The sequence below is a fragment of the Dendronephthya gigantea genome, unplaced genomic scaffold (genome assembly GCF_004324835.1).
Source record: "Dendronephthya gigantea isolate DGI-Jeju-01 unplaced genomic scaffold, DenGig_1.0 000023F, whole genome shotgun sequence".
Lineage (NCBI taxonomy): Eukaryota > Metazoa > Cnidaria > Anthozoa > Malacalcyonacea > Nephtheidae > Dendronephthya > Dendronephthya gigantea.
This window is the reverse complement of record NW_021163033.1, coordinates 790,952-801,744: the sequence shown is the minus strand read 5'-3', so window position 1 is coordinate 801,744 and position 10,793 is coordinate 790,952. Positions and strand designations below refer to the sequence as shown.

At 38.1% G+C, this 10,793-nt stretch overlaps 2 protein-coding genes across 4 annotated transcripts; both read right to left on the bottom strand.

Annotated features, from left to right (window-relative positions):
• Window positions 1-849: 849 nt before the first annotated feature.
• On the bottom strand, window positions 850-8,831 carry LOC114522508. Of its 3 annotated transcripts, none has more exons than XM_028543205.1 (10): window positions 8,702-8,831; window positions 8,589-8,616; window positions 7,745-8,256; window positions 7,620-7,655; window positions 7,257-7,499; window positions 6,930-7,106; window positions 6,636-6,812; window positions 6,240-6,413; window positions 1,904-2,011; window positions 850-1,728 (listed from the first exon to the last, which is right to left on the bottom strand). In XM_028543205.1, the coding sequence occupies exons 1-10, from the start codon at window positions 8,823-8,825 to the stop codon at window positions 1,223-1,225; spliced, it is 2,085 nt and encodes a 694-aa protein (XP_028399006.1). In that variant the 5' UTR covers window positions 8,826-8,831; the 3' UTR covers window positions 850-1,222. The 3 variants fall into 3 exon arrangements, with proteins under 3 accessions (XP_028399006.1, XP_028399005.1, XP_028399007.1); XM_028543204.1 differs by lacking the exons at window positions 850-1,728; window positions 1,904-2,011 and adding exons at window positions 5,063-5,870; window positions 6,046-6,153; XM_028543206.1 differs by lacking the exons at window positions 850-1,728; window positions 1,904-2,011 and adding exons at window positions 5,063-5,831; window positions 6,046-6,153.
• Window positions 8,832-9,239: 408 nt separating this feature from the next.
• On the bottom strand, window positions 9,240-10,420 carry LOC114522514. The gene is made up of 3 exons (XM_028543217.1): window positions 10,359-10,420; window positions 10,165-10,272; window positions 9,240-9,947 (listed from the first exon to the last, which is right to left on the bottom strand). The coding sequence occupies exons 1-3, from the start codon at window positions 10,393-10,395 to the stop codon at window positions 9,469-9,471; spliced, it is 624 nt and encodes a 207-aa protein (XP_028399018.1). The 5' UTR covers window positions 10,396-10,420; the 3' UTR covers window positions 9,240-9,468.
• Window positions 10,421-10,793: the final 373 nt, after the last annotated feature.

The following is a 10,793-nucleotide window of genomic DNA, read 5'->3' as shown; positions in this document are numbered from 1 at the left end:
GGTTTTTTGAAAAACCCAAATCCCCAGTTAGCAAGTTTTTGACCTCGTTAACACATAAAAGTAATATCGTGTGGACAAGTTAGATAACTTGGCTATATTACATCGCGGTTATTTACTGCTGAACGAATAAATGGAAACCACAGGCTTAAAGAGTCTTATGTGCATATGCCACCGGTTAAATTGACTTTTAAGTGCTTTGGTCCGTCAATTTCGAGCATTTAAGATATATTAATATGTATATTGTATAGGTTTTTCATCAAATTTTTGCGTACGTGTGCGTATGACTTATCGTCCGGCTGTAGGCTATATTTATAAAATGAAGCTGATAAACACTTATTTTCTGTGTGGAAGTTTAAAGACCGCCACGATATTACCCAATATTTTATTATTTAAATTTACGTCGTCATAATTAGTTTTTTCTTTAGAAATTGATTGTTTTCACAGTCGTTAAACAGCAGAATATTAGCATAGCGAGGCTATACACTGGATTATGTAAAGCCTCCATTTCGAAGGCATTTGAAACCAGTTTAAATCGTAGAACGTTTGAATATTTCTCGATATAAATCGGGTTGATCTTACGTTCTAACGAACAAGACTTGTGAACAAAGGAAGAGTTTTAATATTATGACACTATATCACATGAACAAAAACTTGTCATGAAGCAGGCGAAAGGCGATCATAATGGTTGTTTATTGGTGTTCATATTCGAATACGTTTGGAATCAGTTTGCACTGAATGGATTCAAAGTCTATTATCGCCTTTTTATTATTGTTTAAACATCATACTTAAACCGAGATTTGTGGAAAACCTAACAATCAGTCAGAGAGAATGAAATGAGAACCAGATAAACAGGTGAGTTCTATTTTTCGTAAAATTTTCTAGTGTGCGGTCAACGAACGACAAGTTGTTCTGAAAGCAAGTAAAACACGCATGCGTGTCAGGACACAAACAATCGAGGGCTCTGAATGCGAGATTGCCTGTGGCCTTGTTACTCGTGTGTAAAAAATATTAAACATGTTTGATATCAGGCGAATGTGTCGCAAATGACAAAAATGATATGAGCCTGGAGTTAGTTGAGATTCGACAAAGCGTGAGATGATTTTGAGGTATTAAAATAAGTGCAGTTATATAGTTTAAAACAATATGCGCCAAGAAAGACACATACAGGGATATATAGGGATATATGGGGTTATATATGACTGGTCGATCTAATCCATATTCCTCAAGTCGTGGTAGTCTGATCTGGGCATGGCAATATTACCCCGGGAGGTCTTTCAGGTGTATCATAGGTTAAATCACTTTCCATTCTCCTTCCGGCCGAGTCAACTTGTGCGGTGTTTCCCAACTTTTCGTACGGAATAAAAACCTGTCTGACACGTTGCGTGACGTCATAAACATGGTGACCTTCCTCGTCAACATTCCCCTGCGCATTTCGTAGCCAATCAACAGCTAATGGTCGGAAAAGCTGTAGTCTATCATACCATGAGCCTCGCGAAGGTCCTGTATTGCCGTAATCTCCTTCGTCGTTTACAACACCACGCGAGTGGCCTGGGATCGGGTCTCCATCAGTTGTCAAGTTTTGATAATCAACACTAGTACCAGTCTTTGACGTGCTTGCCATTTCATTGCAAGGAACAATAGCCACACAGGGCGGTAGTTCGCCGTTTTCCTGATCTTGACCACGGATTTGTTCAGAGGAAAATTTCACAATGGCGTAAAACGGAACTCCTAAATAGTGAATTGAAATGAAGACACGGTATTTCTACGCACTGAACATTTATAAGTAGTTTGGTTTGGCGATGCTCAAACGATTCATGATGAAGTCATGAATAATCTCCACGCCAGGAATTATTATTAAAATATTGATATGAAGACTATACCGAAATTGTCACCTTAATCTCACCTGTTTTTCTACGTCGTTTGCGACGAATAAAAAGATAGCTTAGGATTATCACGACTATGACAAAGGTAGCAGCAACGATGAAACCAATCGTCTTGGTATGGGAGACAACTGGAATATATTGATAAGCAGGAATAATTATCGTTCAAACTCTATTTGATATCACATGATACTCAGCACCACATGTACGAACTTACCCTGGCAAGGTTTCTTCGCGCACATTCGATTTTCATTATCCACTCCCTGCTTACTGCAGTTTCCACCATATTTTCCCGGGGGGTTATCACAGTTTCGTACCCAAATTTCAACACCCTGACCACACGTGGCACTACATGGCGACAATCTTGTCCAATTGCCATAGTTACCATCGACTAAAAATAAAAAATTCACTTCTCCAATCCTTGCATGATATCCAACGATATCGCTATGTCCCTAGGGTGACTAATCTAGAATTGACAGAGCTATTCTGACCTCTAACAGTAACACTGGACCAGATTCTTCCTTTCTTGGAATTAGTCAAGCTTTGCAGTAAAAGGATAATCGTAATCTTAACAAACATGGCCTGTTCAATCTCACCTGGACATGGTTTTTTGTTACATTTTCGTAAATCGATTGACTTTCCAAGCTCACTGCAGTTATTTCCTCCGTATTTTGGTTGTGGATTATCACAAGTACGTCGCCATATTTCCATTCCTTCACCGCACGAAACATTGCATGGGACATCCAAACTCCAGCTGGTGTAACCACCGTCAACTAGATATATGAATAAGGAGATACCTAAATATCCCCATCCCTGCTTTACCTTCAATTCATGTACGTATACCTCATGTAAGCCAAATCGTTTCAAAAACCCTGTATCAAGATCTATTCCTATATTGATTAAAGAGATTGCTTACCAGGACATGGTTTTGTCTGACATGGTCTATACTCAATGGCATCTCCTAGTTGACTACAGTTTCTTCCACCAAACATCGGCTCATTGTCACAATCTCGTGTCCATCAACATTGTCACAATCTCGTGTCCATGTTTCAAAACCTTCACCACAAGTTACATTACACACACTGCTCAATGACCAGTTGCCATAATTTCCATGAACTAGTAAAACGTTTAAGTTTCTTTTTAGATGAATACGAGTGAAATTATATGTGAGAATATCTGAGAGTGTTTTTAGATGACTTGTCATTGTTAACGGGGCAGGATTCGCTTCAGTTCTTAGATAATTCAAGATTGTTTATGATTATCATACCTGGTGTACATTTAGGGATATCGCAGTACTCCCATCTCGTGTTCCTATCTGTAGTAAAACACCAAGGTCTTTGTCCTGAGTTCTTGGGATTACGACAGTAATTCTTGGCGTTATTTAATTCTGGATATGTGGTGTTCATGGTATGACGATGTGGACATTGCTCGGTCCATGACTGACAAGGAATACCTGAAGCTGTCACTGATATGTTGCCATTGTAACTGCTCCCGTCTAAGTATAGACAATCTACATGGAAATATATGGTCATTTAATCTCTAGCAAATTATGGCGGATATCTTTATAATGGGCACCACTGCCCAAACAGTCAAAAAAACTCTATCCGTTGTTTTGAAATTATTTTATACCTGCATTGGTTGTCCACTCCGGAGCTTGAATTCCAGCTAGAAGAGGCAAAGATATGTTATGAACATTTTTTAAACAAACAATCCAGACAGACATTCTTGTGTTTATTGTTTCATTCTCATATCTTACCTGGAGAATCTTCAAGATCAATATACCAGCATTCTGGGGAGTCCCCAGCATTTCTATAAGGCTGTAGTTTGCAATAAACAAGTTTTTTCCACTCCGGCTGTGGATGTTTAAGCATTATAAACTTAGCATAAACATCCCAAAATTTTCCCACAAATACGAATAACATTAAGACATGTTTTCCGACAAATCTTTTGTTTTTTATACTCGCTCTGCGTTCCGTCACAATTCGGGAAAAAATAATGACAAATTGATGGCATAAAAGCATGTAAACACTTTATGAACGTGTCGTTGTCCACGTTTAATATTCTGCTTAATTTAGGCAGGCCAAGCCCAACAAGTTGGTCGTACCACGCATTGCCGTCATTATTGTTATAGCTTTGTTCATCCGGTGTTTGGTATGTGTAGTCTGACAATGTGACTCCATGATTCTGACAAAAAGGTCGGGTAAAATTTACCAAAGGATAACATCCACTTGAGTTGAGCAATGGCTCAGCTTCAGCAGGATTACACGTCCTAAAATTAATAAACAAATCAAAACACCCTAAACCATAACCATACCTTTTAACGGGTAAATGCGTGTGAAGATTTTGTGAGAACGCTTCAAAGTCATCAGTGCAAAAACTATGATGAAATTATGAGTACAACAGCAGTACAACATGAGTACAACATGAGTACAACAGAATTACCATGCAACATTTTATTGTAGTGAATGATGTCATTTCATCAATCTCGGCGAATATATTCCAGGCAGGGATTACTCGTTTTCTATGAGGAAAGAAGATGAAAGAATATTCGCTCTTTACCTGTTTCCATGTTGGATATGTTGATCATCTATAAAAAAAACATGGTAAAGCTCTCCACGTATTCCGGGATGTCAATGGACTTGATAAATTACCACGGAAGTTACCTGTAATAATTGGTCGTGAAATCGTCGCTAAAATCAGTAGAACACAAGAAATATTCATGAAATTAACTATTCTCTTCGGATATTTTGCGCACAATCTCGTGCAGAGTGCCAATGTTTGTGACATATCTGCTCAAATGTGTTGGTTTGAAGGTTTTCCAATGACTAAACGTTAGATTATGATTCAGTTATTTGAAAAATGTTAACAGTTCTATTTTAAAAACATTCTCATCCTCAAGGTTACAACTTCCTCAAAGCAAATTATAAAAGATTTCTTTGAACAGCAATTAAAGAAAGTAGCCGAGCATGTTTAATTGAACGCGAACATTTCCTCATCAAATGGAGTGAAAGTTCTTGCTCAGCCAATACAATACAGAAATACAGAACTTATAAATAAGTTTTAACAAAGGCAATGACAATAATTCAGTATAAATGCAATTTCGTATGATAAAAATGTGAACGACCATGCATCAAAACTACACTCTGACGAAATTTAAATACTTCACTAAACACAATTATAAAGTTAGCAAAGGTTTGAAATAACTCCGAAATCGTTAAGCTTCATATTTATTTCTGTTGGAGCATGAAAGTGACTTTATTGATTATCGATATATGATATATAAACAATGCTTCAAACTAGTAAAAGAATTAGACTAAAATGGATACGCCATTATTGCAAGAAAACGCACAACTAAAGAGAAAAAGTAATTCGCTTGTTTTCTGAAAAAAATTTGTCCTTGTTATTCCTGAGACGAAATAAATTCCTTTTAGACTAGGAAGCAACGCTTTTCATTTCAATATTTCATGCAATTTCAGTCATTGGTGCAGTCTTCCCTTGACACTGAGCTATATATAACCACTGGTGGTCTTTCAGGTGTATCATAAGTTGAATCACTTGTCTCCATTCTTTTTGCCGAGTCGTCCTGCGCGGTGTTTCTCAACTTGTCGTAAGGAATAGAAACCTGTCTGACACGTTGCGTGACGTCATAGACATGGTGACCTTCCTCGTCAACATTCCCCCACGCATTTCGTAGCCAATCAATAGCTAATGGTCGGAAAAGCTGTAGTCTATCATACCACGAGCTTCGCGAAGATCCTGTATTGCCGTAATCTCCTTCGTCGTTTACAACACCACGCGAGTGGCCTGGGATCGGGTCTCCATCAGTTGTCAAGTTTTGATAAACAACACCAGTGCCAGTCTTTGACGTGCTCGCCCTTTCATTAGAAGGAACAAAAGCCACACAGGGAAGTAGTTCGGCGTTTTTATGAGGCTGATGTTGACCACGGATTTCTTCAGAAGAAAATTTCACAATGGCGTAAAACGGAACTCCTAAATAGTGAATTGAAATGAAGACACGGTATTGCTACACACTGAACATTTATAAGTAGTTTGGTTTGGCGATGCTCAAACGATTCATGATGAAGTCATGAATGATCACAAGGCCAGGAATTATTATTAAAATATTGATATGAAAACTATACCAAAATTGTCACCTTAATCTCACCTGTTTTTCCACGTCGTTTGCGACGAATGAAAAGATAGCTTAGGATTATCACGACTATGACAAAGGTAGTAGCAACGATGAAACCAATCGTCTTGGTGTGGGAGACAACTGGAATATATTGATAAGCAGAAATAATTATCAATCAAACTCTATTTGATATCACATGATACTCAGCACCACATGTATGTTCTTACCCTGGCAAGGTTTCTTCGCGCACAGTCGATTTTCATGATCCACTCCCTGCTTACTGCAGTTTCCACCGTATTTTCCCGGGGGGTTATCACAGTTTCGTGCCCAGATTTCAACACCCTGACCACACGTGACACTACATGGCGACAATCTTGTCCAGTTGCTATAGTTACCATCGACTAAAAGAAGAAATGTTCGTTGTGTCACTTTTGTGATCCTTACGTGATATCAAACGACCATGCCAACGATCAGCGTATCCTTAGAGATCAATCCAGAACTGACAGAGTTCTTCCGTACGAGAAATTAGTTAAATCTAGGTTTCCTTTTGGAATTTGTGGTAACTTTACACAGACTATTCAGTGAACGAAAGTTACTCTGAGCTTAGTTCGTTTAATCCATACCTGGACATGGTTTTTTTGTACATTTCTTTAAGTCGATTGACTTTCCAAGCTCACTGCAGTTATTTCCTTCGTATTTTGGTTCTGGATTATCACAAGTACGTCGCCATATTTCCATTCCTTCACCGCACGAAACATTGCATGGGACATCCAAACTCCAGCTGGTGTAACCACCGTTAACTAGATATATGAATAAGGAGTGCATGCAATTCATGTACTTGTACCTAATGTAAGCCAGATCGTTTCAAAAACACTGTATCATGAACTATTCCCATATTGATTAAAGAGATTGCTTACCAGGACATGGTGTTGCTTGACATGGTCTATACTCAATGGCTTCTCCTAGTAAACTACAGTTTCTTCCACCAAACTTTGGTCCAGGATTGTTACAATCTCGTGTCCATGTTTCAAAACCTTCACCACAAGTTACATTACACGCACTGCTCAGTGACCAGTTGCCATAATTACCATGGACTAGTGAAACATTGAAGTTTGTTCAAGAATGGAGTTATAGAGACTTTAATGAATACTTTCCTGTATGCTTATTTTCCTTGAAATTTTCCTAGATGACTTGACATTACTTTGATAACGGGGCAGGATTGACCTGGTTTATGATTATCATACCTGGTGTACATTTAGGGATATCGCAATACTCCCATCTTTTGTTCCTATCTGTAGTAAAACACCAAGGTCTTTGTCCTGAGTTCTTGGGATTACGACAGTAATTCTTGGCGTTATTTAATTCTGGGTAAGTGGTGTTCATGGTATGACGATGTGGACATTGTTCTGTCCATGACTGACAAGGAATACCTGAAGCTGTTACTGATATGTTCCCATGGTAACTGCTTCCGTTTAAGTATAGACAATCTACGTAGAAATATATGGCCACTTAATCTCTGTCTAATAACTTATAGCGGATATCTTTATACTGGGCACTGCCCAAACTGTCATAAAAACTCTATCAGTTGTTTTGAAATATTTTTATACCTGCTTTTGTTGTCCATTCTGGAGCTTCAATTGCAACTAGAAGAGGCAAAGATACGTTATGAGCATTTTTTACACACAAAATGCAGGCAGACATTCTTGTGTTTGTTGTCTCATTCTCATATTACCTGCAGAATCTTCAAGATCAGCATACCAGCATTCTGGGGAGTCACCAGCATTTCTATAAGGCTGTAGTTTGCAATAAACAAGTTTTTTCCACTCCGGCTGTGGATTATAACGTATTATAAACTTAGCATAAAAATCCCAAATTTTTCCACATATTCGAATAATATTAAGACATGTTCTCTGACAAATCTTTTGTTTTTTATACTCGCTCTGCGTTCCGTCACAATTCGGGAAAAAATAATGACAAGCGAATGGCACATAAGCATGTAAGCACTTTATTAACGTGTCATTGTCCACATTAAAGAACCTGCTTACTTTAGGAATGCCAAGCTTAACAACTCGGTCGTACAATCCATTGCCCTCATTATTTCTGTAGCTTTGTTCATCCGGCGTTTGGTATATGTAGTCTGACAATGTGACTCCATGATTCTGACAAAAAGGTCGGGTAAAATTTACCAAAGGATAACATCCACTTGAGTTGAGCAATGGCTCAGCTTCAGCAGGAATACACGTCCTAAAATAAATAAACATTTTGATCAAAACACCATGCTGAAACCATATCCATACCTTTAATCGGTTAATGCGTGTGAGAATTTTGTGGGAAAGCTTCAAAGTCATCAGTACAATAACTATGATGAAATTACGAATAAAACAGCAGTACAACATGAGTACAACAGCAATACAACGTCAGTACAACCGCAGTACAACATGAGTACAACAGAATTACCATGCAACATTTTACTGTAGTGAATGATGTCATTGCACCTATCTCGGCAATTATAAATACCAGGCAGGGATTACTCGGTTTTTGCGAGGAAAGAAGATAAAAGCATATTCGCTCTTTACCTGTTTCCATGTTGGATATGTTGATCATCTATAAAAAAACAAAGAAAAACATGGTAAAGCTCTCCACGTATTCCACGATATTAAATGACTTCATAAATTACCACGGATGTTACCTGCAATAATTGGTCGTGAAATCGTCGCTAAAATCAGTAGAATACAAGAAACATTCATGGAATTAACTATTCTCTTTGGAAATTTTGCACACAATCTCGTGCAGAGTTCTAATAGTTGTGACATATCTGCTCAAATGTCTTGGTTTGAAGGTTTTCCATTGACTAAACGTTAGATTATGATTGTTTGAAAAATGTAAACAGTTCTATTTTAAAAAAACATTCTCATCCTCAAGGTTACAACTTCCTGAAAGGAAATTATAAAAGATTTCTTTGAACAGCAATTAAATAAAGCAGCCGAGCATGTTTAATTGGCTGCGAACATTCCTCAGACATTACAGAACTTATAAAAAAAATTTTACCAAGACAATGACAATAATTCACAGTATAAATGCGATTTCGTATACTAAAAATATGAACGACCATGCCATCAAACGACACTGACGAAAATCGAATACTTCACTAAACGCAATTATAAAGTTAGAAAACGTTTGAAATAACTCCGAAATCGTTTGGCTTCATATTTTTTTTCGGTTAGAAAATGAAAGTGACTTTATTAATTATCGATATAGGATATATAAACAGTGCTTCAAGCTAGTAAAAGAATTAGACTAAAATGGATACGCCATTATTGCAAGATAACGCACAACTAAAGAGATAAAGTAGTTGCCTTCTTTTCTGATAACAATTTTTCCCTGTTATTCCTGAAACGAAATATATTCCTTTTAGACTAGGAAGCAACGTTTTTTATTTCAATATTTCATGCAATCTCAGTCGTTGGTGCAGTCTTCCCTTGACACTGAGCTATATATAACCACTGGTGGTCTTTCAGGTGTATCATAAGTTGAATCACTTGTCTCCATTGTTTTTGCCGAGTCGTCCTGCGCGGTGTTTCCCAACTTGTCGTACGGAATAAAAACCTGTCTGACACGTTGCGTGACGTCATAAACATGGTGACCTTCCTCGTCAACATTCCCCCACGCATTTCGTAGCCAATCAATAGCTAATGGTCCGAAAAGCTGTAGTCTATCATACCATGAGCTTCGCGAAGGTTCTGTATTGACGTAATCTCCTTCGTCGTTTACAACACCACGCGAGTGGCCTGGAATTGGGTCTCCATCAGTTGTCAAGTTTTGATAAACAACACCAGAACCAGTCTTTGACGTACTCGCCCTTTCATTAGAAGGAACAAAAGCCACACGGGGAAGTAGTTCGCCGTTTTCCTGAGGCTGATGATGACCACGGATTTCTTTAGAAGAAAATTTCACAATAGCGTGAAACGGTGTTTTTAAATAGTGAATTGAAATGAAGACACGGTATTGTTACACAAAAATGGAGAAAATTGATTAGTTTGGTTTGGCGATGCACAAACGATTCGTAATGAAGTCATGAATGATCTCCGCGCCAGGAACTATTATTAAAATATTGATATGAAGACAATACCGAAATTGTCACCTTAATCTCACCTGTTTTTCCACGTCGTTTGCGACGAACGAAAGATAAACTTAGGATTATCACGACTATGACAAAGGTAGCAGCAACGATGAAACCAATCGTCTTGGTGTGGGAGACAACTGGAATATATTGATAAGAAGAAATAATCATCATTCAAACTCTATTTGATATCACATGATACCCAGCAGCACACGTATGTTCTTACCCTGGCAAGGTTTTCTTCGCGCACATTCGATTTTCATGATCCACTCCCTGCTTACTGCAGTTTCCACCGTATTTCCCGGGGGGTTATCACAGTTTCGTGCCCAGATTTCAACACCCTGACCACACGTGACACTACATGGCGACAATCTTGTCCAGTTGCCATAGTTACCGTCGACTACAAGTAGAAATGTTCGTTGTGTCACTTTTGGGATCCTTAAGTGATATCAAACGACGAACTGTCAGCGTATCCATAGAGAGATCAATCCAGAACTGACAGAGTTCCTCCGTACGAGAAATTAGTTAAATCTATGTTTCCTTCTGGAATTTGTGGTAACACTAGTCAGACTATTCAGTGAACGAAAGTTACTGTAAGATTAGTTCGTCTAATCCATACCTGGACATGGTTTTTTTGTACATTTCTTTAAGTCGATTGACT

Coding starts and splice junctions, on each gene's coding strand:
- LOC114522508 (XM_028543204.1), bottom strand. CDS start 8,825: ATGTCACAACTATTAGAACTCTGCACGAGATTGTGTGCAAAATTTCCA. Junction 6,414..6,635: donor TACAAAAAAACCATGTCCAG/GTATGGATTAAA, acceptor TTCTTCTTTTAG/TCGATGGTAACTATAGCAAC. Junction 5,871..6,045: donor CAAACGACGTGGAAAAACAG/GTGAGATTAAGG, acceptor TTCACTATTTAG/GAGTTCCGTTTTACGCCATT.
- LOC114522514 (XM_028543217.1), bottom strand. CDS start 10,395: ATGAAAATCGAATGTGCGCGAAGAAAACCTTGCCAGG. Junction 10,273..10,358: donor GCGAAGAAAACCTTGCCAGG/GTAAGAACATAC, acceptor AATATATTCCAG/TTGTCTCCCACACCAAGACG. Junction 9,948..10,164: donor CAAACGACGTGGAAAAACAG/GTGAGATTAAGG, acceptor TTTCTTCTAAAG/AAATCCGTGGTCATCATCAG.